Source organism: Lissotriton vulgaris, chromosome 6, assembly GCF_964263255.1.
Source record: "Lissotriton vulgaris chromosome 6, aLisVul1.2, whole genome shotgun sequence".
NCBI classification, from domain to species: Eukaryota; Metazoa; Chordata; class Amphibia; order Caudata; family Salamandridae; genus Lissotriton; species Lissotriton vulgaris.
Genome location: NC_141694.1, coordinates 1,021,507,355 through 1,021,534,862, shown reverse-complemented (window position 1 = coordinate 1,021,534,862; position 27,508 = coordinate 1,021,507,355). Strand labels below are relative to the sequence as shown.

General features: G+C 48.5%; 1 protein-coding gene across 3 annotated transcripts in view; it reads left to right on the top strand.

The window, feature by feature from the left end:
• Positions 1 to 27,508, top strand: part of LYST (lysosomal trafficking regulator) — a 4,348,576-nt gene that overhangs the window by 2,002,938 nt on the left and 2,318,130 nt on the right. For all 3 annotated transcript variants that reach the window (XM_086927077.1, XM_086927076.1, XM_086927078.1), the window contains one exon: positions 15,583 to 15,813. In XM_086927077.1, coding sequence (XP_086783203.1) covers positions 15,583 to 15,813 — 231 coding nt within the window. The remainder of the gene's footprint in view (positions 1 to 15,582; positions 15,814 to 27,508) is intronic.

Genomic DNA, 27,508 nt, shown 5'->3' with positions numbered 1-27,508 from the left:
CCTGATTTTGGGTTTGGTCGACAGGTACTCCTCGTAAACAGGAAAGATTCCCATCTGCCTTATTACAACTGCATTTTAACTCAACCCTATTTTCCTAATGTACTAACCTGTTATAGGTGGATGAGCTTTAAGTAGGCTGGGTCTCACCGGTGCTGAGCACCAGCAGTTTTTTAAAGGGGCCCTCAAAACGGGTCTCTATCGGGCTCTGTTTTGTGCCCTGCACAGGCGGTCTGTGTTTTTCCGGACTGCAGTGACAGCAGGCACATTGATGTGCGCCTGCTCACACTGCTCACTTCTCACTAGTGGTAAAATTACGGCATGATGGCATGCCAGGTAAGCGTTGTAGGGGAAGAAAAATCCTCTAAAGAGAGTCATTTTCTCTCTGGATTTCCCTTCTCTTTTTGAAACGCAGGAGCAGCAACATTGTCCTGGTGTCACCTTGACTTTAAGTGGAAGCTTTTTCAATATTGTATAAAAGCCATAGTTGCTGCTTATTTATCTTATGCGACTAATAGCTATTGACAAAGCCAATAGTCCTGACTTGTTGTAGATATGGTTTTACTTGTATCATATCTGGATGCAATGACAGAAACAGCAAAATACAAGACGTGCGGCACACTATGCTAAGCACAGATTTTTTAGCTTACGTGTTTTTAAAGCCACACCCTTAATTACATTGGCCACGCCCCTTTGAGAGACCCCATCCCCTTCCGTTTTTTCATCCCACTTAAAGCCCTGGTGGACGCTATACAATAAGTCCTTTATTTCCACAGAACAAGACACCGAAAACTTTTGTTTTCAGAAGCCCTTTCTAACAGACCTGTCACTTTAGAAAAAGCTTCAGCCAAAAGATTACATTGAATGCCCCACCTTCTGTGTGGTGTGCTTTTGAAGGATGAATTCCAGGATATGGTTGCATAGAAAGCTTTCTAACGCTGCCTCGGGCTCCTTGCCCCAGTCTGCTTTCTAATTAAGCTGCAGCTCATGTCAGTATTTTCTGACAAGGCACTCTTTTTATTCCACACATCTTATTTGTCCCGACTGGCACGCCGGAGGACTGGACCTCATGGCAACAAGGGCCAGACTAAATACCTCTCCCAGTCGACTTCCTTCAAAATGTGCAATATTTTGCTTCCTCACTTTGCTAGATTGAAGCTTTTTCTCCTACTAAATTGGACACTTTTACACCATTTCAACTCCTTAGCTGTCTAGTAGCCTGTTACTATAGGTGACTCCATTGGCCAGTTCTGACTTGTTATCCAGCATGTGAGAAGTTGGCCTGATATATGATGTCTCCAATTCTGAGGGCACCTTGTATCAGTCCAAACAACCCTTATGGTGTCTGGTTGTAAGTCAACCTTATAGACAAGCTATCCTAATGGTAGCATGGACTAAGCAGCCTTAAAGCCTTAACTCAAGAGATCGTGTTAAGCGAGCTGTTTTACCAATCACAATCCTGTAATATCAAATGAAAGGACACCACACAAGTTATATATTATAAAAATATATGTATTTATTACAAAAATAGTCCTCTATACTCTTTATGAGTCTAGAGGCACAAGCGTTTAAACAAAAGCACAGTTAAACATATGAAAGTTGCACAATTATGGATGAGGCCGGGTGGCCACTCAAACCATATATCTGAAAGAGACACGTTAGTGATAGATTCCTTACTTTAGAATATCCCCAGGCGTCAGACTGGATCCGGAAACTTTTGCGTAGCAGTACCCTTGTGCGTCGGTAGGCGTCGTCTGCGGCTCCGCGTCCGTTGTCGGCGTCGTGGGCGCCGTGATGACGTCGTCCGAGTACTTAGACGCCGCCTCCGCGTGCTGACGTCAGTTCTTCTTTTTTCCGCGCCAGCCAGCGCAGATCTGGAAAGAGCAGTTACCCAAGTAAATTTTTGACTAACTTTTTGGATCAATTTTTGATCATTTCTCGTAGTCTAACAACTCCGATCGGTGCCTCAAGAACCTCCGACCCATCTCGCTTCTCCCTTTTCCTGCCAAAGTCATCAGGAAGACCGTCAACAAACAACTCTCCGCCTTCCTCGAGACAAGCAGATCCCTCAACCCCTGGCAGTCCGGTTTCCGAGCTAACCACAGCACCGAAACCGCACTCGTCGCAGCCACTGACAACATCAGGTCACTGCTCGACAACGGGGAAACAGCTGCCCTCATCCTCCTGGACCTCTCAGCAACCTTCGACACCGTATGCCACCGCACCCTGATACAGCGCCACAGCAACACCGGTATCCAAGGATCGGCCTCGGAGTGGATCATCTCGTTCTTCGCCGGAAGAACCCCGAGAGTCCGCCTCCCCCGTTCCGCTCCATGGCCACCGAAGTCATCTGCGGCGTTCGCAAGGATCCTCGCTCAGCCCCACCCTCTTCAACGTCTACATGAGCCCCCTCGCAGCCATCGCACACGAACACAACCTCAACATCATCTCCTACGCAGACGACACCCAGCCGATCCTCTCCCTCACCAACGACCCCACCACCGCCAGAACCAGCCTCCAGGAAGGAATGAAAGACGTCACGGAATGGATGAAGCTCAGCCGTCTGAAACTGAACTCAGGCAAGACGGAAGTCCTCATCATGGGACCATCCCCCTCCGCGTGGGACGACTCCTGGTGGCCCCTGGCACCGGGCACCGCCCCCAAGCCAACGGACCACACACGCAACTTGGGCTTCATCCTGGACTCCTCCCTCACAATGACCAAGCAAGTCAACGCCGCTCGTCATCCTGCTTCAACACACTGCCCATGCTCCGAAAGATCTTCCGGTGGATCCCCACCGAAACCAGGAAGACGGTCACCCAGGCCCTGGTCACCAGCCGTCTGGACTACGGGAACACCCTCTACACTGGAACCACAGCCAAACTCCAGAAAAGACTCCAGCGCATACAGAACGCCACGGCACGACTCATCCTGGACATCCCCCGTCACAGCCACATCTCTGCCTATCTGAGAGACCTGCACTGGCTCCCGGTCAGCAAGAGAATCACGTTCAGACTCCTCACCCACGCACACAAGGCTCTCCACGACATGCGCCCCAAATACCTCAACAACTGCCTCACATTCTACACACCCACCCGCCAGCTCCGATCGGCCAGCCTCACCCTCGCCTCCGTCCCACGAATTCGCAAAACCACCGCCGGAGGAAGATCCTTCTCCTACCTGGCGGCCAAGACATGGAACTCCCTCCCCACCCACCTACGGCTGACCCAGGACCACCTCTCCTTCAGGAAACAACTCAAGACCTGGCTGTTCGAGCAGTAGAGACTACCCCCCTCCCAGCGCCTCGAGAGCCTAGCGGGTGAGTTGCGCGCTTTTCAAATTTGTATGATTGATTGATTGATAGATTTGTGATAAATGATTTTTGCTTATCAGTTCAAACTGCTTCCGTTTGGAATAACAACTGCACTCAGAGTGTTCACCTAGTGCCTAGCAGTAGTAGTCTTAATCCGGACAGACAATATGACAACATTGTACTATATACAAAAACGGGGGGGGGGCACTCTCTACAACAATTACGATGCTCTGACCATTTCGTGTCGGGCAATTCATCCCAAAATCCATCTACAAGCAGAGCACCAGGCACAACCAACATGTTTGCAGATTTCCTCAACAGAAAGAAACAACAAATACACAAATAGGAACTTCACCCACAAGATCTTGTTCCATACTTTAAAAAATGGGGATTTCCACAAATAGACCTCTTTGCCACTGCACATAACTAAAAATGCTCAGACTTCCCTCCAGGTTCCCACACCCGCTATCCAAAGGCAATGCTCTATAGATGGATTGTTCAGGAATATTTGCTTACACTTTTCCACCTCTCCCCCTCCTTCCATTTCTAGTTCGGAAACTGAGGCAGACATCTCACCCTGATTGTCATAGCTCCCACATGGGCTCGTTAACCATTGTTCTCCACACTGTTGGAACTGTCTGTGGTTCCACATCCGAAGCTTCATATAACATCAAATTTTCTCCTACAGAACTGTGGAGGAATCAGATATCCAAATCCCAAAGACCTTAACCTTGTGATTTGACTCCTGATGTCATAGAGCTTGGTTACCTAAACCTACCACCAGACTGTATGACAATCCTCAAAGAAGCAAGAAGACCTACCACTAAAGCATGTTATGCAGCAAAGTGGAAAAGATTTGTCATATATTGTAATAATTATTAAATTGATTAGCTAGATGCATCTATACAAAACATTATCTGTTATCTTTTGCATCTACAACGCTCAGCTTTAGCCTACACATCTATTAGACTACACCTTGCAGCAGTAGCTGCATATCTTCAGAACAGGCAACATGTATCTTTATTTAAAATACATGTTATCAAAGCTTTTATGGAAGTCCTTAAAAAAATAATGCCACCCAGAGTACCACTTGCACCTGTCTGGAACCTTAACATGGTCAGTCAGTCAGTCAAAACCACTTTATTCGATTAATTAAAATCATAAAAGTTCATCAAAAATCACATTAAATTACAAATACATTTGGGTGACACAATAATATTAAAAAACTGTCATATTTCAAACTTCTTTCATATACTGTATTTAAAAGACAATAAAAAATGCAATAAAATTCATGTAATAAACAATACGGGGCATCTTATTTTTTTCTTCCTTGCAGCCGCTACCAGAAAATTTGCAATGTTAAAAATAATCCATGGGGTATCCAGTAATTGCAGATACATTAAGGCAGATTTGACCTGAAAAAACCCTTTCCCTCGTAAAGGTAGGAGAATAAACTTATTTCTGAGGTCAGAATACAGGTCACAAAATAATATAAAATGAGCAGTATCTTGAATTGAACTATGATCACACTCACAGAGTGCTACATCCTCTGGTTTATTCCAGCCTTGATAATTCCCCAGTATAAAATTAATCAAGTTAAAGCGGAACCTTATCAATAACCAGCGATGGAACAGCTTAGTTACTAACTTTAGGTAAGGTTCGATAGATGGAGTTGTGATTAATAGGAAGTGGGCCCTTACCAGGGTTTTTTTTAGTTCCTCAGTATCACGTTCCTGTGCCTTTAATGTAAAAAAAAGTGTTTTGACCCAGCTGGCGTCCGCTTTGGTGACTATTTCCGGGTTAGCATACGTTTCAGGCCGCCCTAATTTGTGAAACGTTTCCTTAATAGAAGAGAACCAGGGTATATCGGTTGCTCTATCTAAAAGCATGCAGTCTTTTAAAATAAAACTGTTAATAGTAAGTTTGGGGTTCAGCCATGTTTTGATCAAACAGATTAGAGGGGCCATGCTTGTCAAATTGGAGACATATCCCATCCCCAACTCCTGATGAACAGCAAAGGTTGGGGACGATTGAGGGATAGAGAGAAGGGAGCGAAAAAAATTCTTCTCAACCTGCTGTACCCCCTCTACTTTCTTATACCCCCATATTCCTGCGCCGTACGACTCTATTGCAATACATTTTGCTTTATAGATTGCAAGGACCGCCACCACATGGCTTTCCACCCAATCGACGAGCAAAACATAATATAGCGGATGAGGACCTGCTTACACAATTTCTTTTAGCTAAAATCTGGGGGACCCACGAGCCTCTGTCATCGAACAGGACCCCCAAGTAAGTAAAAACCTTAACTCTGGTAACCTCCATCCCTTTACAATAAAATGTGATGACCTTATCTTTTCGGGGTCCCATAGTTAGGACATGCGATTTGGCTATGTTTACAACCACGTCCAAAGAACTCATGAAGTCCCCGAAGGAATTCAAAAGTCTTTGTAGACCTAGTGGGGTGCGTGCTAGTAATACAGCATCATCTGCGTATAAGAGGACCGGGATGGGTTGGTTTCCTACACGCGGAGTGTCCAGGCTAGCTTTCCCTAAAGTTTTATCAATGCTGTTAATATATAATGTAAAAGTAAAGGGGCCAAAATGCACCCTTGTCGCACCCCTCTGCCCGATTTAAAAAGTTGTGTACAATTTCCCTCATGGGACACCCTCACTGCCGCATACAAATCCGGGTGCAGGTCAGCTAAGAAGTACACCAAACAGGGATCTAACCCCATATCTAGGAGAATGGTCCCCAGCCTCGATCTGTTAACCAGATCAAAAGCCATGGATAGATCCATAAATCCTAGATACATGGAACCTTCAGTAGCTATGGTGCACTTACTTATTAATAAATACAGATTTAGGCACTGATCCATTGTGCTTCTTCCGGATCTAAACCCATATTGTAGATCTGACAGGTTCCCCTTCTCTGTCACCCAATCTGAGATCTTATTCAGGAATACTTTGCATAGAATTTTTACGGCAGAATCAATTGAGGAAATGGGTCTGTAACACCTTGGATCACTTCTCTGCCCTTTTTTGAAAACAGGGATAATAATTGATTGAGACCATGATACCGGGAACCCATGCGCAGCACTAGCATTAAAAACATTATTTAGAATGCTGGCCCAAAGTTCCACATTACTCTTATAAAGATCTGCAGGGACCCCATCAGGTCCGGGGGCCTTGTTGCTAGCAGATTCTTTTATTGCCTTCTTAACATCCTGTACATTAAAAGCTAAAACAGGTAAGGGGGGGTTACTGATAAGGGCCAGAAAAGATTCAAGCCCCTCGTTACTAGCATAAATACCTTCAAAGTGAGTCAACCACTCATCATCCGAGATATTGATGTCAAGTGCCCCATTATCGTCCTCCGTGAGCAAAGGGCTGTTAACGATAGTCCAAAACTTTGAGCTATCCTTAAGGACCTCTTGCGTAGTTAGAGCATCCCAAGCCTCCTTTTTTACTTAATTTTTTCGCGTCTGGATGATTCGTTTATATTCTTTTCTTAGGCTAGCTATAAGGATTTTGTCCCGGGGTGCACTTTTCATTGTTCTTACAAGACTTATGGGCCCACCGTTTGAACCATTATCCAATTGTTCACTACAATTTCTTTCATGGAAAGTGTCCTTCATACAAATCAAGAATTTCTTCTAAAAGTTGTCTCTGCTTTTCACATCAACCAATCACTTGAGTTACCTGTATTCTTTCCTCAACCTGATTCCGTAGCAGAGAGAGCTCTACACACATAAATGTCAAAAGAGCATTATTGTACTACATTGATAGGACACATTTTTGTATCTCCAAAGAACTTTTTGTTGCTTTTGCTCTACCTCATAAGGGAAAACCCATCTAAAAATCCAGCATTTTGAGATGGATTTGTATTCAAACTTGCTATATTAAAGTTAAAATAACTGTATCTGAAAGAGACAATTAGTTATAGATTCCTTACCTTAGAATAACCCCCAGGAGTCAATCTGGATCCATAGATTTTTTCTGTAGCAGAACCCTGTGCATTGGTGGGTGGCGTTGGTCGAATCTGCGTCCGTCATCGGCATCGTGTTTGCCAGGATGATGTTGCTGTGTCTACTTAGACGTTGCACCTGCGCGCCGACATCCGTTCTTTCTTTTATTGCGCCAGCCAGCGCAGATAGTAATTTTTTTACTAAACTTTTTTCTACTTTTGTCGATGTCTTTTTTGAGTCTTCGACTCCTGATAGTGCAAAGGATATTCCATCGTCAGACTGGCTTCAAGCCTTGTGACTCTTGTCACAAGTTGATGTTCGTCACGGATCCGTGCCTTTGGTGCCTGAAGCGCGAACAGGACCCGAAGTCATGCCCTGACTGCCGGGCCATGAATTCGAAGTCTTTACCAGAGCGATCCCGAAAGCTTTTGGAGGCCCGGCAGTCTGCTCTGCGTCGTTCGAGGTCCTGGTTGAGAGGAATGTCTCAAGACCAGTCGCAAATCCACCACCACTCGTCATCAACGTCTTCGCACTCTTCGGGTAAGTGGAAGCACAAGAAAAAGGCGAAGAAGCATCGTCACTCTTCGCCTTCTCCCCATCAGACGGCCGACGCAACGCGGGACCCGTAGCATCGTCCCTCCCTGGCCCTGTTCTTGGAGCCCGCTTCTGGGATGGCTCCACGCTTCCCTCCTTTTCCTGGAGCCGAAGCGCCCCCTGCCCAGCTTTGAGATTTCTACGAAGCGCTTCACAGCATCTGTGGGCAGCTCGACTCCACTGGTGCGCCTTAGGGCCCTGCGGACTTGGCTAGGGGCCCTGGGAATTCGATGTTGGCGCTTAGGCTTCGGCAGGATGGCCTGAGGATCCAGGACTGGATCCGGATCGTTGCTTGTCGTACTCACGGTACCTTCCCTGGTGCCGATTCCAGTGATGATGCCCCCGACGCTGGTTGTGCCCTCAACCAGCTTTGACCCCAGCCTCACCCCCGAATTGGACATGGAGCTGGACCAACGTCGGTTCCAGCCCCGAAGGGCACTTTTGTACCGTTGTTCATCCCTGGCGTTCCCTTTCGCCCTGAGTGGCAGCCTGAGGAGCATGAGTAGGACTGGGAGGTGTCAGGAGACCCTTTAGCCAATCAGCTTGAGGAGCCGCATAGGCGAGAGGAACTGGGTGATGCCAGTGGTTTAGTAACCTCCCCAGACCTCTGCATGCTCTCCCTCCTACCGAGGAAGCTTAGACGTGGTGGTGTTGCGTAGGGCGTCTGAGAACTTAGGCCTGGAGCTTTCTATGGTGGCAGTCAGGACTATCCTCCTGACAGATGTACTTCAACCGGCAGCGGCCTCTTCGGAGCCCCTCCTGCCTTTTTGTGAAACCCTCACTGACATCCTTCGGGGCACTTGGTCCAAGCCCAGCCCAGGGGCTACTGTGGATAGGATGCCCGTCACCATCACCCGGCCGCAGATGACCCACTTTTCCTCTCCCAACACCCTACCCCCGAGAGCAAGCCTCGTCTTCCAAGGGTCCATTCCCCTCTGCACCCCCAGATAGGGAATGTGAGAAGTTGGCCTGATATATGATGCTCACTAGTTCTAGTGATCACCTTGTATCAGTCCAAACAACCCTTATGGTGATTGGTTGTAAGTCAACCTTATAGACCGGCTATCCTAATGGTAGCATGGACAAAGCAGTCTTTAGGCTAAACTCTTTTGGCATGTGAAGCCAGCTGTTTTACCACATATAACCCCTTGAATACCAAGTGAAAGGACACCACACAGGTTGTTATGAAAATAAACCAGTATTTATTAACTAACATACACCTCTGAACTCTTTATGAGGTCAGAGGGCTAAGCACATGACAAACTCGTAGGAAAAATAAGTTTAAGTTGCACGATTTACAATGGTGCCCTAGGGGCACGACAAACCATATACTTGACACAATGGAATGCGAGGAAAGAAAATACTGTAAGGAGATCCAAAGGCTGGAGGATCGCTGGGACTACACTACCAACTAGGTAAGTGGGGAGCAGGAGGCCCACGGGACCCACGTGCAGAGAGGAAACTCTCACGCGAGATGCGTACCAATGTCTATGGGTGCTACAGTTTAAAGAGTTACGGATTCCGGACGAACCCGGCTGGATGGAGGAAAAACAGTGAACCTGGACACTAGGATAGTGAACACTGACTTCAGCACCTAGAAGCTTTAGTTACCTAACCCACAGGCTGCGGGTGCATAGGGCTGAAATGGTGTCGGGTTGCTGCGTTGATCCTGATGAAGCCTGAAACAAGTAGTTGCTGGCAGGTGGCCAGATGGAGGAGTCCGGTGGTTCCAAGGATGGAACTAGGAAGAAGAACTCCTGAAAAGGAAGGGGACAGAGTCTCGGTCACTAGCCAGTGACGGTGCAGGAGCCAGGAGGGAACCAGGTACTGTCGCCGCGATCAGGTGGAAGAAGGGACGCTTCTCTCTGTAGCTGGGCGGGCCAGGAGCCGTTCTTTACGACCAGGCTGGAGGAACGAGCTGTCCCACGTAGTCTGCTGCTGTTGGCGGTGTTGGATCGTTGATCTGGTCAACAGTCCTTGGCAAATGCAAGCCACACGGTGGAACAAAGATGGCGTCTGGTGCGGACCAGGAGGGTCCGGGGTACTTCTCTTTTACAAGGAAGCAAGGGCCAGTCTGGGGGACCAGACTAGCAGTGTTGAAATCTTCGGGTCGTCGTCTCAGAGGTCACTAGCCAGCCGGCAAGTGACCAGACAACAGGAAAAAGCAACAACCAGGCAAAAGGGCCCCACGCAGATCTCGTGGATGCTGGGGGGGGCTGGTCTTTGATGCAGGAGCTGCGTTGGTGTGGGGCTTCTCAGACCCCAGGGCACTCACTCGAGGATCTCTCGGCGGTCGTGCTGGAAGCACTGTGCAGGTTTCTTCAAGATAGCCGTCTTCAAGTTGCTTGTCGCACCCACGGGTCCCAGCTGTGCTGTGGATGTGGGTAGAGGTCAGAGGAGTCTGGAGGTCCGGGTCTCGTCGAGCTGGGTCGTCTGGTTCCAGGGAGGAAGGACTTGCAGCAAACCGCACAGGAGCTTGATGGTGCCTGCGAAGCAGGATGGTCACTCCCTGACCATAGGGGAGATTCTTCAGTCTTCTGATATTCAGGAGGTCGAAGGTCAAGGGTTCTTCGTGGAAGTTGTCAAGATTGATCTAACTTGGAATGGGACCAGCTCCTACCTTTATCCAGCTAAAGGGGGTTGTACTACGACTAGGTCCCTCCTCTGGGTGGGACCAGGAAGGGGGGTGGTTACACCCCCTATCCTTTGTCCGGTCTTGCGCCAGCACTGGGGCTGGAGTGCCCCAGGAACTGGTTTAGACCGGAGTATGCACAGGGACACCTTGTGTGTCCCAGGCATGTCTCATTCCTTTCAGCCCTGTCCTACCTAATTCACAAAATCCTGTCTGGGGTGGTGCTAGCACCTCCCAAGGCAGGAAACCCTTTGTCCAAGCGTCCCTCGCTAGAAGGACTCCCAGCAGCAGGAGGTCAGACTTGTGTCTGTGCTGGCAGCATCCATTTTGTGATGCTGAGGCTCGAGTTAACTTTAACCGGGGTTAACAGTTACATACATGTCGTGTCCCTCTAGAAGGGTGGAATGCTACCCCCGTCGCCAGAATTGGCGATGGGGTAGTATTCCAATTCGTATGACACCTTACTCGACATGTTTTGATAATGCAGTACCAAAGTTAGCATTTAACCGCGAGGATTATAATGCACTTAAGAGTATATGGTATGCGTTATCCTGGCAACAGCTAAAGGACTTGGTTCCGAAAGCTGCAGACAGGCTCAGCTCATGCTAGAGCACCATCTCACATAATTCCAAACACTCTGCCTTCAGGATTGATAAGGCCTGCCATAGGTGTGACTTATAGGAGTATATGTGTCCATTCTAGGTTTAGATATAGGAATACTATATCTAAAGCAATGGGTGATTACACCACCTTTCCCCAGCTGATTGATCAGCCAGTTGTGTCAGATTTGGATGGCCAGCCAGGGGTGGCATAATACATGCTGCAGCCCCTGGTAGGCCCTGAGTGCACCTATGCCCTGGGTACCTAGGGTACACTGTACAGGGACTGTTAAGGTGACTCAGTCCAATTGGATATGCACCTAAGGTACATGGATGTCAATTTAGAGAGAGAACAGCTAGGCTGTGGGTCTGATTAGCAGGCCCACAGCCAGGGAAAGTCGTGAACCAGTGAACCAAAAAGCAAAAATCGGGGGTGACCATAGGATTGCAGACCCTACTCTCCTACAGGGAATCCAAGAAGCTGGACCACCTTGGGAAGAAGATGTTTTCTTCCGCCAGCTTAGCGCTGCGGTTGGTGAACACTGCCTGACTCTTGAGCCACTATTCCCATTTGGTGTGGGATACGGTTGCACAAGTGCTGCCACAGTGCCCAGAGGAGGTCCAGGCAGTTCTTACCCACGCAGTGGCAGAGGGTTGAGACACAGCTAAGTTGACCATTCGGTGTGGGCTGGATACCGGCGATTTCTGGCAGAACAGTTTCCACGTCGGCAGCCTTGAGGCACCATGCCTGGTTAAGAACAGCTGGTTTCTCTGGGCATGTTCAATCCACCTTTTTGGACATGCCCTTTGAGGACCTGTAAGGTGAGAAGGTGGACTCAGCGTTCAAGTCCTTCAAGGATTCTAGGTCTGTGGCTAGGTCCTAGGTCCTATGGCCTCGCGGCAACCTCTCACCCCACACAGTCTGCCTTTCATGTCTACGGGAGGAGTGCCCCACCAGGTTCCTCCTCATCTGGCCACACGGCAGCTCAAGCTACCCAGATTCTGTGTAGCCGTGGCCGTGGGACCCAGCGATGTGTGCCTGGGGGCAAGCCGGTGGGCCAGTCTACCCAGAACCCCCCTGCTGCAGCCTCCAAACCCTTCTAGTCTGACCTTTCAAGGCCACCAGTTGCCAGTGGGTGGCAGGATCCGCTATCACCTCCGCCACTGGCAAAACATCACGTCAGACAGTTGAGTTTTGCAGATAGTCCAGAGGGGCTACTCCTTCTCCTCCGAGACTGCTCCTCCCTCCATGCCACCTGCACTCCATCGCATGTTGGAGGATCACTTGGCCCTTCTCCGCCAGGAAGTTGCAGCTCTCTTGGCCAAGGGAGCTATCCAAAGGGTCCATGTGCCAGAAGTATGCCGTGGTTGCTACTCCAACTACTTTCTGGTACCCAAGAAAGACAAAGGCCTGTGTCCCATCTTAGACCTCAGGGCCCTCTACCACTTTCTCCGGAAAGAGAAGTTCAAGATGCTCACATTGGCTCAGGTCCTGTCTGCCCTCGACCCCGGAGAGTGGATGGTGGCGCTGGACTTGCAGGACGCCTATTTTCACATCCCTGTCCTGCTAGCCAACAGCACTACCTATGGTTAATGGTAGGCAATGAGCATTTTCAGTTTACCGTGCTCCCTTTTGGCCTTATCAGTGCCCCTCGGTGTTCACGAAAAAGATGGCGGTGGTTGCAGCTCATCTGTGCAGTTCACGAGTTCCAGTCTACCCTATCTTACCGACTGGTTTTTGAAGGCAGGCTCCCCCCAGACTGTCTTCGACCACCTCCAGACTACGGGGGCATCCCGCACTCGCTGGGGTTCACTATCAACGTGCCAAAGTAACACAGGTTCCCTCTCAGAAGCTCGTTTTCATCAGAGCAGTTCTGAATACAGCACCGTTTCGGGCTTATCCTCCTTAGCAGCGAGTCTGGGATTTTCAGGCTATGATACCGATGTTTCAGCCTCTATCCATGAATTTGGTGAGACTGACCTTGAGAATGCTGGACCTCATGGCCTCCTGCATCCTGCTGGTGAATCATGCCAGGTGGCATATGTAGGCTCTACAGTGGGTTCTGCAGTCCCGGTAGGCGCGGCATCAGGGGAATCTTTACTATTTCGTCCAGGTCTCGGACGGGATGGCACGTCTATTGCAGTGGTGGCTCAGGAACCAGGATTGGGTCAGCAGCAGATGTATCTCCCTTCCCCAACCAGAGTTAACAGAAGTGACATATGCGTCACTCCTGGGATGGGACGGTCACTTGGGAGAGGCGGAGGTCAGGGGTCTCTGGTCTTCAGGAAAGTTCGGTCTCCACATCAACCTTTTGGAACTCTGGGCAACCAGTCTTGCACTGAAGGCATTCCTTCCTTCTGTAAAAGGAAGAGTAGTGCAGGTGTTTACAGACAACACCACCGCCATGTGGTACTGCAACAAACAGGGCGTGGTGGGGTCGTGGACCCTATGTCAGAAGGCACTTCGCCTCTGGACATGGCTGGAACGTCAGGGCGTATCACTGGTGGTTCAACACCTGGCAGGTTCCCTGAATGCGAGAGCAGACATACTCAGCCGCTGGTGCATGATGGATCACGAATGGCGTCTTCACTTGTAGGTGGTTCAGGGTCTCTTTCAGCAGTGGGAAGAGCCTTGGTTAGATCTGTACGCCACCAAAGAGTACGCACAATGTCAGCAGTACTGAGCGTTGGAGTATCCAAGGTGACGCTCGCTCGGCGATGCTTTTCGTCGCGAGTGGAGCTGCAGCCTCCTATACGCCTTTCCACCTGTACCACTTCTGCCCAGAATGCTGAAGAAGATCAAAAGTGACCAAACCCAAGCCACTCTTGCTGCTCCGGACTGGGCAGGACGAGTCTGGTACCCCGAGCTCTTGAGCATGGCCATCAATCAATCTTTGGCCGTTTAGTTCTCCGTGACTTTCTGGTGTGAACTTTGTTCGCAGATCCACTACCGGGGTTGGTATTGCTGGGGTATCTATTATAAGGTGAGGAATCCATAACTAATTGTCTCTTTCAGATGAACGAGTAACTTACTTTTGGTAATGATATATCTGTAAGACACATAGATTAGTTATGGATTCCTCACTGCCCCACCCAACCCTCCCAGTTCTGCAAACTGACTTCTAGGGTAAGGGACTCTCTTTCAGGGCCATAGTTTTCGTGCCCCAGTGGTCAGTGTCTTGCATTGCTCAGCGCTTCTGGCGTGGAATGTCAATTAAAGACCTGACGTCAGCACGCAAGGGCGGCTTCTAAATAGATACTGTGGCGTCATTTTGTCGACCACGACTCCAACGACGAACGGTGAGTCGACCGACGCCACCTATTGACGCGCAAAAGTACTGCTGAGGAAAAAATTATCCAGATCCGGTCTGACGCCTGGGGTTAATTCTAAGGTGAGGAATCCATAAATATTCTATGTCTCTTACAGATATATTGTTATCGAAGGTAAGTAACTTGTTCGGTAAGTGAGTCTATTGACTCGAGTAAGGAATCAGCAAATGTAGTCCTATCCATCAAAAAGATTGTAACTGAAGATAAGTAACTTCTTCACTTTGTTGTAAATAAAACAGCGATAATATTAAGCATTCGCTGAAGACATGCTATTATGTCTTCGTTATAGTTTTCCCGCTCATCCTTGACAATGCGGCCAGACTCCATCTTGTTTTCTGGCGGCCATTTTATATGTTACACTCAGCCATGTGCTCACCACGAGGCGAGTCCTACTTCACTGACCATCACCCTTAGAGTTTGCCCAGCAACAGGCTATAAATAGTTCCAGCTTATCCAGCGCATGCCCAGTAGTGTAACATCTGTTTCTGTTTAAAGGGGATTGGAATGTGCATTCGAGTGGCTTCATGAACCGTTAACTCCACCCATGTATCGATCATGTTTGAGAAATGTCCATATAAGGCTGTAAATCGTGCTTTTTGGGCTGTAACCGCCCACTTATGAGCCCCTTCTTTGTGTATAAAAGGGGACCGCATGTCTGAGTTCTTTGTACTACCTTGTACAATACTGTAGGGTGTTGTGTAGGCTGTAGTACCACCTTTAAAGGTTTATTAAACTATGTCTTTGTATTTCCAGTTTCTGTGCCAATTTCTTATGTAGTCTGAGGACTTATCGTACAGAAGGGTGAACCCTTTTTGCACTCGCAGGCTTTGCTGAGGCCTGAATTCATCAACTTGGGTGGCACCTGATTGAATTCAAGGACATTTTAGGTGATCCAACATTCTGCAAGAGAGAGACAGTCTTTCTGCAAGGCAAACGTGTGCAACTAGCTAAACGCATGGAAAAGTGCAAGTGCTCTTTAAAAAAAATTAGGCCGACCACATGCTTTTTTTATGTTGTCAGATCAGATGCATCTTATTTAATGTGTGTAAATGTTTATAGTTTTGTAAATGTTCAAGTCTTTACTTCCTGTGTCATATTTCACGTACCTAAAGTATAACCTATGTGCATTTTTCTTGTTTTTTCCAACAGAGTTGATGTAGAAGAACTGAAAAATACCAGCCTTTTTAGGAAGTGGTGCGTCACGCCAATTTTGGGATTCATAGAGAATTCTTTGTATGATAGCACATTGCTACACAGTTTATTTGTCTTTCTTCTGCAAATTTTTAATTCCTGTTCAAAGGTGGCGGACATGCTCCTTGAGAATGGTTTGGTATATGTACTATGTAATACCTTAGCAGCTTTAAATGGACTCATGAAAAGGTGAGACTTGAGATTTTTTTTTAAATGCGTATAATTTTAAGTATATATATAAGTTGAAATGTATTCTCTGTTTATTTTAAGTCTGCTGATAAAGACTGTGCTGTTTAAAAATGAATTGAGCAAAGCTTTAACTTCTTATAATTAGTGGGAATGAAATGGATCTTAATTTTGTATTCAAAAATTGTTATAATCGATAGAGATTTCTAGCTGCATATTCCCTAACTTTGAATTCCCCAGGTGTCAGGCTGGATCCGGAAACTTTTGCTGAGCAATACCCCTTGCACGCTGCTTCAGGTGTCTCCATTTGGCTCCACGTGACGTCGTCGGCATCAGTAGCATTGGTTATTACACTGTGGTGCCTATATAGGCGTCACCCAGACGCTCGGATGTCAGTTCTTTTCTTTTTCATGCCAGTAAAAACGTTGATCGGGGAAGAGCTACCCCTCTGCCGCTTTTGTGGCAGGTTTTATCTCGATTTTTGTCGAATTCAGAGAATTTTTTCCACTTTCTGTGTGAGGGATGTCTTTGAGGACGACATTTTTTAAGCTGTGCGGTGCTTGCCACTTCATGATGTCGGCTATCTATTCCCCACCTCGTCTACCTCTGGTGTCTAGAGAGCGACCATGATTTGAAGTCACGCTCGCACTTCCAGGCCTTGGCTCCAAAGGGCTTGATGGAGCGAGCGATTAAGCTCCTCGTGGCTCGGCAGTCGACACAGACCAGCGAGATTTCGTGGAGGTCTTGGTCCTGATTAAAAAAGAGGAGGTTGTGGGACCGCTCCCGAAGCCCTAAGTCCTCTTCATCCCACTCGAGGTCCTCAGGACACTCAGGGAAGAGGCATAAGCAGAGGAGGTCCGAGGGGACTTCACCTTCACCTCGGCTGCTGCCCGTCATCGAGACAGGTAAGGAGCACCGACGCTGTAGGCTCTTTCCGGTAGCCATAGCTACTCCCGCTCAAATTAAAGAATTTTGCAACGCCAATATACCTTATTTGAGCGAACAACCCTGCTGGTGAGCCTTCAGGCCCCGTGGAGTCAGAAGGGTCCCCATCGGGTTCAACGTCGTTGGCTCTGGACACGCACCAATGAAGCCCAGATCCGGGTCGACGTCAGTCGTGCAATCGTGACCTTCCCCGTCGTCGGACCCAAAGTCGGTGCCTGTGGCGACGCTAGTGCCCATCGGCGGCGCCAGCCAACATCAGCGGCGCCAGCCCCAAACTCATCTCCGATGACAAGGAGCCGGAACGACGTCGCTAGACGCCCATTCTGGCGCCGATTGAACCCAGAGGTTCTCTGTTGTCGCCTGAGCTTTTTGAGAACGTGCTAGGCTCAGGAGAGGAATGGGAGGGGTCTGTAGACCCTCTGGAACACCAGGATGTCTCTGAGGAGAATTTGGACTGGTATGGGGAACTTGGAGGGGCCAGTGGACTGGACACCTCCCTAGATACAAGCATGCTCTCTCCGCCAACAGTGGCTAAAGAGGAGGGGGCATCCTATGCCATGGTGGTTGAAAAGGGCAGTTGAGGCCCTTGGACTAGAGCTGCCCTCAGTGCAGGTCAAGGCTAATCTCCTGACTGAGGTGCTTCAACCTGGGACTTCCACTTCCGAACCCCTTTTGCCCTTTAAGGAAGCACTTACAGACGTCCTTCTAGGCATGTGGTTCAAGCCTAGCACAGGAGCTCCTGTGAATAGGACGATTGCACATCGACCAGCTCCTGGCAACCCTATGTTCCTCAGCAAACACCTCACCCCAGAAAGTTCGGTGGTGTAGGCTTCTTCGTCCTAGGGTGCCTTTACTTCCGCCCCTCTGGATAGGGAATCCAAGAGGTTGGATGCATTTGGGAAGAAATTATTTTCTTCCTCCAGCCTGGCATTGCGGTTGGTGAATACTGCATGCTTATTGGGCCATTTATTACATTCCCTCAACGGAGACGGTTGTGAAAATGCTGCCACAGGTCCTGGAGGAGGCCCGGGCTGTGCTCTCATGCGGCCAAAATGGGAGAGATGCAACCAAATTCACCCTACGGTGTGGTTTAGATATGACCGATGCACTGGGTAGGTCAATTTCATCGACAGTGGCATTGAGGCGCCACTCCTGGCTTTGATTAACTGGCTTCTCGGGGGATGTCCAGGCTAATCTGATGGGCATGCCCTTTGATGGAACCTGCCTTTTTGGGGAAAAGGCAGACTCGGCCCTGGTCAGGTTCAAGGACTCTCGAGCTATGGCCAGATCTGTGGGCCTCTCCTTTACTCCTCATGGCCAGTCTTCTTTCGCCCCTTTCGTGGCAACTGAAGGGGTTTCCAGCTGGGTCAGCTGGGTCCCAGTCATCTTCCTGTGCAGACTGCCCAAGGTGCGACCCTCATCCTGGTGAAGATGTAGGCGCCTAAAGTGGACAAGATTAGTAGAAATGCCAGAATTCCTGGCTAACATCACCAAAGAATTAGATAATGCCTTGCTTGAACTAGAGTCCTCCAAGGCTACGAACGCAGCACTAGAGCTTACTACAGAGATTCATAATGAATTCTTTACCCTGCTGCGCTCACATTTCTCTAAGCGTTGCAAGCCAAATAAGCCAACAAAGAAGAAAGCCTGCTCCTGGTTTAACAAGGAATGCAGGCAGGCTAGAGAATTACTCGGGGAGGCAATTAAAAAGTGGGAGCCTGCTGCAGTCCGAGCAGCCAGACAAGTCTATAAGAGCAAAAACACGAAAAAGAGGGCCAAAGGGATTAATTAAAGACTCCCGGTCTCAATCCCCTACTTCAATTTGACATTCACACAACAAGAGTCTGAAGTCTATAAACAGGAGTGTTCCTCAATATATGAGCACTCCAAATCTCAAGTACTCAAAAACTAAAGTACAACAGATAAACTAAAGGTTTAGATAGAGAGTAGATTCGAAATGCAGAAAAGACGGTCAACAATTGGATGACCTCAAGGAGAAAACAGGAGAAAGCCTCCGCAAGTGATTATTGGTGTCCCATCATTACACAATGCGTGTCCAGTGTCATCATCTGGGATGCCAACCAACTGTACTTCACCTTGCCTCCAACCAGGAGGGTAGAAGAAAATAGTTGTATCCTCTTTGTAGAGTTCTATATAAGAGAATACTGTAAGAGGGCAAGACTCACTTAAGTGAATAGTGCAGTGCAAAAAAAGACAAACGAAATGTGAATTAAAAAAGGATAAACATCGGAGACAAAGAGTATCCGTGATTCTCACAAGTATAGCCTCACAGATGTCCTCCTATCTAAAAACAGTGAAAGAAAAAGATCAAGAGCAGTTGAAATGTAGTACTGCTCTTATGGTAGACATGTTTCAGCGTATGGGGCACATACTCCCTAGCTTTCTTTAGGACCTTAATGCTTCGGAGAAGCTTTGTCACTGTCACCAAGTCATACTTTGTACATACTGTTTGATAAGTTCACAAATCGAGTGATCCATTTTCAAATCCTCCATGTGTACATGATGTATCTGACATCTGGAAGAAATTGAGTAAAGAAGAAAAAAGCTGCATCTCTTGTCTAAGAAGCTAAAAAAACGCATTCAATGAATATTGTTAGCAATGGTAAACTTACCAATGCACCACGAGGACTAGGCCTCACCTCTCTTGGCACCAGCGTATGTCAAAGAGGCTCTGCGGAAAAGATAGTCCAAAATGCAGGGAAAGTGCATATAATTATCACACAGAAGAAACCATTGTTTCTAACAGTAATGCCTGTAACTCATATATGTCTGTGGGGTTTCGGGTGGTGTCTCAAACAGATTTACTGACACAGGTTGTCGGGGTAGTGCGGGTTTTATTATTTTATAAAGTCTGCGTTTCTGTACAGGCACTCAGTAGAAGGGTAAGGGTTGTTCTGATTCTTCCTTGGTGGATCTTCCCCCTCCGGACCGTCGGTCCCACTGCCTCCTGGGAGTTGTAGGCCTTCTCCCCGCCGTCTCGATATCCTCGGTATACCGGTAGGAAAAAGAAAGGAAACGTCTCAGTCAATCTGACCGGTGCGACACTTGCTCGCAGGAAAAGGGAGTGAGGATACACACGTGAAACCCGTACCCCTAATCAGTGACCTGACCCCGTGAAGAAAGGGGGGGGTTGTGCAGTAGGGATCTCGTGTATTCAGGGGGGCTTGCCTCGTCTAATGCCGCCCACCCGCTGAACCTGGACCGTACCTGGTCGAGCCACACTTCCGTGTTAGTGTGGCTGGGCGAAGCGCGGTCCACAAAGCCTACTGGCCTGAAGCTGTAGTCGCCCTCTGAGTCGACCTTCGGTCCTGGCGCCGCCTTCTCTCCTGTAGCCTCCTCGGAACTCCGCTCCGCCTGATGTTCTTCCCCCGTCCTCCTCCGAGGTCCCGGTCCGTATCCCGCCTCTTTCCTCCGATGTTCCACCACGTCCTCCGCCTCCTTCCTACGCTCTTCTTCTCCGTCCTCCGATCCTCGTTCTCCTCCGTCCTCCGATCCTCGTCCTCCGTCCAATCCGCTCCGCTCTCTCTCCACTCTCGCCACCAGTCTCCTACTCCGCCTCCGGGTGTCTCGCACACCTGGATGGACTCAGGGATGGGTTTTACCTCTTCGGTGAGGGCGTGCCTCCATTCCGGGTCCGCCCCCTTAAAGGTGTATGGCTGCCTGTTCTCCACATCGGGCCGGCGTCTGATGACGTCTGGGGTGTTCCAGGCCTCTGTATGCTGTACAAAAAGAGTAGAGACGTTAATAGGCATACCTGGGGGCCCCGCGTCCGGGTCCCCCACGTCACAATGTCTAATATCAGGGATTACTTCAAACTATTGTTCAATAGTGCGTGAATATTCCTAACCTAACACATGGCAGGTCGGCGGTCTAGCATATAAAACTTGAATTCAATTGTCTGTCTAGAACTAGAACTCAGTATGCAGTGCAGTTTAACTGCTACTCAGAGCCTCGTATAATTGCTGATGTCAATCCTCCATGATATTGATAGCGTGTCTTCCAATAGACCAGCAGCGCTTTTTTACTTGAGATGTAGTCGATTTTAACCGTTAGGAAAGGTTTCTATGAATGCATATATAATGTTCTAAGGCAGAGAAAAGCCAGCACATATATACATTTTTCTATGTGAGTCAAAACAAGAGAACTCAAATGTCTTTTCAATTGGGCTAGACATTATGTTTTATAATGGTGATAATCAAAGACACAAGACAAAGGTTATATTTGAATTTGGCAATGCTGACCACATCAATATTTACCTTTTTATTCTTTCATGATAGACAGACAAAGAGGACACAACTATTTTCTTCTATCCTCCTCCTGGTTGGAGGCAAGGTGAAGTATAGTTGGTTGGCAACCCAGATGATGACACTCATTGTGTTATGATGGGACACCAATGATCCCTTGCAGAGGTTTTCTCCTGTTTTCTCCTTGAGGTCATCCAATTGTTGACCGTGTTTTCTGCATTTCGAATCTACTCTCTATCTAAACCTTTAGTTTATCTGTTGTACTTTAGTTTTTGAGTACTTGAGATTTGGAGTGTTCATATATTGAGGAACACTCATGTTTATAGACTTCAGACTCTTTTTGTGTGAATGGAAGTCTATAAGAGCACCCAGAAAAAGGCAAAAAAAACCATGGGACGAGGAAAGATGGCAGGACCTCAGGGAGGCGTGCTCACGGAAAGAGAGTACAATTTTTGGAGCATAGTAAAGTGGGATAGAGGAGGCCAGCCAGAACACCCACATAGCCACGTAGCACAGGGTGATTGGGTCAAATGTTTTAAACTACAGTATGCCCGCACTTATAGTATACCAAATCTGAAGGACCCCATCCATGTACTATACGAAGAAGATGCATTCAATAGCACCAATGTCATTGTAGCGTTAGGAACTATAGTAGGAGGGAGGGCGCCTGGCCTCGATGGCGTCCCCGCAGACATGTTCCTATACAACAAAACAAGATGGAGCAGGTACATCTTGCTGCTGGCCAACTTTGTTGCAAAAGGAGCCCCCATACCAGACTCGTGGAAAGGGGCAGAAATAATTCCCATTTACAAAAAGGGAGACAAAACACAACCAGGCAATTATAGGCCCATCAACATGATAGACTTCCTACAAAAGATAATGGGTAGACTAATCCTTAACAAGATCCACAAGTTGATTGACAAGAATAGTATTTTATCCCCCCTGTGAGAAGTTGGCCTGATATATGATGTTCACTAGTTCTAGTGACCAGCTTGTATCAGTCCAAACAACCCTTATGGCGTTTGGTTGTAAGTCAACCTTATAGACCAGCTATCCTAATGGTAGCGTGGACAAAGCATTCTTAGGCTAAACTCTTTTGGCATGTGAAGCCAGCTGTATTACCATATGTAACCCCCTTGAACACCAAGTGAAAGGACACCACACAGGATATATATTCAAAATATATATGTATTTATTACTACAAATAGTCCCATGAACTCTTTATGAGCACAGAAGCAAACACGTTAAAACAATTCAATTGATAAGTATTCACAAGTTGCACAAATATGGATAGGCCCGGGTGGCCCCTAAAACCATATACTAAAGAAGTGGTATAAGTACCACGAGTCGAAAGGAAGTAAGGCCTAGGGCCTTGGAAATCGCTGAGGCTACGCTGTGATAACAGTAGTTAAGAACTAGGAGGCCCATGGGATCTGGTTTGCAGTGCGCAAAGTTAGTAGCAATTTACATTGAAGTCAATGGATGCGTAAAAGTTAAAAAGGTGAAGGTAGGAAGTCTTCCGGTCAGTCTAGAACTTAACCCTTTGGAATCTGGACACTAGGAGTGTTAAACTACTCGGGGGCACCGGAGTGCCAGCGTTACCTCACCCACAGGAAGCGGGTGCAGTGGTGCCAAAGTGTGTCGGGATTCTGCAGGAGTTCAGATGGAGCCTTGGAGTGTTGATGCCACGTGGACCAGGCGACGATGACGACGACCATGATTCACTCACGAGCTCTCCCACGTAGGCTCTAGTTGATGGCATTGTCGGCTTCTTGATTGGAGCAAAAGGCCTTGGCCAATGCAAGCCACACAGGAAACAAAAGAAGGCTTCTCACTCTAACCAGCAAGGTCAGAAGGGTTGCTGCTTTTGGGAGCAGCAAGGGCCAGTCTGGAGCAACCAGACCAGTGGTGGAAAGTTGTTGTTTGGTTGCCAAAATAGCCACTAGCCAACGGACTAGTAACCGGATAGGCGCGTCGAGTGGAACAAAGCAGAAGGGCCCCACGCAGATCTCGTGAGAGTTGGGGTGCTGGTCCTTGGTGCAAATGTAGCTCGGTGGTGGGGCTTCTCAAGACCCCAAACACAGCGTTGAGGGGGCCTCAGGTGCTGCGCAGTCAGCTTCTCGTGGACGTTTCAAGAGGTCCGGTCCCACGTCTCCGGTCGCCTCCACTCGTCTCAGCTTTGCAGGGACTGTGGATGTTAGATGTCTCGGAGTCTGGTTCTTGTCAGGCTCTGGACTCGGGCTCCGGCGGGAGGTGGCAGCAAAGCAGTCGTTGATCGCTGGATGGTGCCTGTATTCACAGGGTGGCCACTCCTTGGCCACAAGGGAGATTCTTCTGTCTTCTGAGCAGCAGAACGTCGAAGGTCCAGAGTTTCTTCTTATGTAGTCGAATTTCAGGGTAATCTGCAGTCTTGGGACTCAGCTCCTACTTTTAAACCAATTCGAGGGGCTGGACTACCTACTAGGTCCCTCCTGTGGGTGGGACCAGGAAGGGGGGTGGTTACACCCCCTTTCCTTTGTCCAGTTTAGCGCCAGAGCTGGGGCTGGTGTGCCCCAGCACCGGTTTGAACTGGCCTATGCACGGGGACACCTTGTGTGCCCCGGGCATGTCTGATTCTATTCAGCCCTACCTAACCAGATACACAAAATCCTGTCTGGGGTGGTGCTAGCACCTCCCAAGGCAGGAAACCCTTTGTCCAAGCCTCCCTCGCTAGAAGGACTCCCAGCAGCAGGAGGTCAGACTTGTGTTTGTGGTGGCAGCATCCATTTTGTGATGCTGAGGCTCTGTTTAACTTTAACCAGGGTTCAGGTTCTGTACATGTCGTGTCCCTCTAGAAGGGTGGAATGCTACCCCCGTCGCCAGGATTGGCGAGGGGGTAGTATTCCAATTCGTATGACACCTTACTCGACATGTTTTGATAATGTCAAACCAGAGTTAGCATTTAACCGCGAGGTTCATAATGCACTTAAGAGTATATGGTATGACGCTATCAGGAAACAGCTAAAGGACATGGTTCCGAAAGCTGCAGGCAGGCTCAGCTCATGCTAGAGCACCATCTCACACATAACCAAGCACTCTGCCTTCAGGATCGATAAGGCCTGCCATAGGAATGACTTATAGGTTACTGTGTGTCCTTGTATGTGTTAGATATAGAGATACTATACCTAAAGCAAAGGGTGATTACACCACCTTGCCCCAGCTGAGGGATCAGCCAGTTGTGTCAAATAGTAAGGCCAAGCCAGGGGTGGCACAATACGTGCTGCAGCCCCTCGTAGGCCTTGGATGCACCTACGCCCTGGGTACCTAGGGTACACTGTACAGGGGCTCACACGGTGATCCATATTCCAATTGGTAAGGCGCCTAAAGTGCCTTGGCATAAATTTAGAGAGAGAACAGCAGGCTGTGGGTCTGATAGGCAGGCCCACAGCCACATTAAGTAAAAAACCAGTGAAGCAAAAAGCAAAAATTTGCGGTGACCATAGGATAGCAGACCCTACTCTCCTACACAACCCCCCCCCCCCTTCCCCCCAAACGCAGGGACAATAGACTAACCTTGACCAGTGGTGCCTTCTTGTTCTAAGTGGAAGTACCTGGAGAGACCATCTGCATTTCCATGGTCAGTCCCCGGGCGGTGTCCACTGTAAAGTCCATCCCCTGTAGGGAAATGGACCACCTGAGCAGTTTGGGGTTTTCACCCTTCATCTGATTTAGCCACAAGAGGGGCTTATGGTCGGTCTGAATCTTGAAGTGAGTTCCAAATAAGGATGGTCTCAACTTCTTCAGGGCCCACACCACAGCAAAGGCCTCCCTCTCAATGGCTGACCAACGTTTCTCTCTAGGGGTCAGCCTTCTGCTAATGACAGCAATGGGCTGGTCTTGACCATCTACATTAAGTTGTGAAAGCACAGCTCCCACCCCCAGCTCAGAAGCATCTGTTTGGACAATGAACTCTTTGGAGTAGTCCGGACTCTTCAAGATAGGTGCAGAACACATGGCCCTCTTCAGGTCATAAAATGCCTTTTGACAGTTTCCTGTCCACTGAACCTTTTTGGGCATCTTCTTGGATGTCAAGTCATTAAGAGGAGTCACAATGGACCCATAGTTCTTAACAAACTTTCTGTAGTACCCAGTCAGGCCTAAGAAAGCTCTGACCTGAGTCTGGGTAGTTGGAGGGGCCAAGTCCTTGATGGTCTGGATCTTACTCTCCAGTGGTTGAACCTGTCCTACACCTACAAGGTGGCCCAGGTATACAACCTTACTCTGCCCTATCTGGCACTTAGTAGCCTTGATAGTGAGGCCTGCCTTTTGCAGAGCCTCAAGTACTTTCCTCAAGTGGATCAGGTTATCCTCCCAGGTGGAGCTAAAGACCGCTATATCATCTAGATATGCTGCACAAAAGTCATCCAACCCAGTAAGGACTTGGCTCACCAGCCTTTGAAAAGTGTCAAGTGCATTCTTCAGACCAAAGGGCATCACCACAAATTGGTAATGGCCTCCTGGGGTTGAGAATGCTGTCTTGGCCTTAGACTCCTCAGCTAACCTGATTTGCCAATAGCCAGCTGTCAAATCAAATGTGCTCAAAAACTTGGCAGAAGCCAGTCTGTCAATGAGCTCATCTGCCCTTTGAATTGGGTGTGCATCTGTCCTGGTGACAGCATTGAGTCCTCTGTAATCCACATAGAACCTCATCTCTCTCTTGCCATCTTGTGTGTGAGGTTTGGGGACCAGAACCACTGGGCTAGCCCAGGGGCTCCCTGAAGGCTCAATGACACCTAACTCCAGCATTTTCTGCACCTCCGTCTTTATACAGTCCCTGACGTGGTCAGGTTGCCTGTAAATCTTGCTTTTCACAGGAAGACTGTCACCAGTGTCCACCACATGGGTACACCAGTTAGTTTGACTGGATGTCAATGAGAACATATGTCTGAATGACTGTACGACTTGCCTGCAGTCATTTTGCTGATGGTCAGTGAGGCTGCCACCTAAGGCCACACCATCAACTGACCCATCTTCAAGGTTCTGAGACAACAGGTCTGGGAGAGGGTCACTCTCTTCCTCCTGCCCCTCATCTGTAGCCATGAGCAAGCCCATGTCTTCCCTGTCGACATATGCCTTTAGTCTGTTGACATAGAACACCCTGTGGGGGCTCCTGGGAGTGCCTAGGTCCACCAAGTAGGTAACCTATCCCTTCCTTTCAACAATTGTGTGGGGTCCAGACCATTTGTCTTGGAGTGCTGCTGGGGCCACTGGCTCCAGCACCCACACCTTCTGTCCTGGCTGATACTCAATCAAGACAGCCTTTTGGTCATGCATATCTTTTTGGAGTTCGTGGCTAACCTCAAGGTTTTTAGTGGCCTTCTTCATGTACTCAGCCATCCTGGAGCGGAGACCAAGTACATAGTCCACTATATCTTGTTTAGGTTGTTTGAGAGGTAACTCCCATCCTTCTTTCACTAGACATAGGGGTCCCCTTACAGGATGCCCAAACAGAAGCTCAAAAGGGCTGTAGCCAACCCCCTTCTGTGGGACCTCTCTGTAAGCAAACAGAAGGCAGGGTAGAAGGATGTCCCATCTTCGCCTAAGCTTTTCAGGTAACCCTTTAATCATATCCTTCATGGTCTTGTTAAACCTTTCAACAAGGCCATTACATTGTGGATGATAGGGAGTGGTGAACTTGTAGTTAACACCACACTCCTTCCACATTGCTGTTAAGTATCCTGACATGAAGTTTGAACCCCTGTCAGAAATCACCTCCTTTGGAAAGCCCACTCTTGAGAATACTCCCAGGAGGGCTCTTGCCACAACAGGTGCTGTTGTGGTCCTTAGGGGAATAGCCTCTGGATACCTGGTGGCATGATCCACTACCACCAGTATAAATCTGTGCCCAGGTGCTGTGGGAGGATCCATTGGTCCAACAATATCAATTCCCACTCTTTCAAAGGGTACCCCTACCACAGGTAGTGGTATCAGGGGGGCCTTTGTTGTGCCCCCTGCTTTGCCACTGGCTTGGCAGGTCACACAGGAGCGACAAAACTCCTTTGTATCTTCAGACATGTGGGGCCAGTGAAAGTGAGGGACAAGCCTTTCCCAAGTCTTGTTCTGGCCTAGGTGTCCTGCTAAAGGAATATCATGGGCCAAGGTTAGAAGGAAGCCCCTAAATTGCAGAGGTATGACCAACCTCCTGGCTTCACCAGGCTTGGGGTCTCTACCCTCTGAATAAAGGAGCCCATCATCCCAATATACTTTATGTGTACCTTGAGCATCCCCAGCAACCTCAGCAGCAGCTTGCTGTCTGAGGGGTTCAAGAGAGGGGCAGTCTAACTGTGCCTGCCTAAAGTCTGCCCTTGAAGGTCCCCCTGTCCCAAGAAACTCAACCTGGTCAGGTTCAAGCTCTTCTGGGACAGTTCCTTCAGGGGTCTCACAATCAGCTACCTGTGAAGGCTGATCATCACTTGTAGGTAGGAGGGAAGGCACTGCCTTAACCCTTC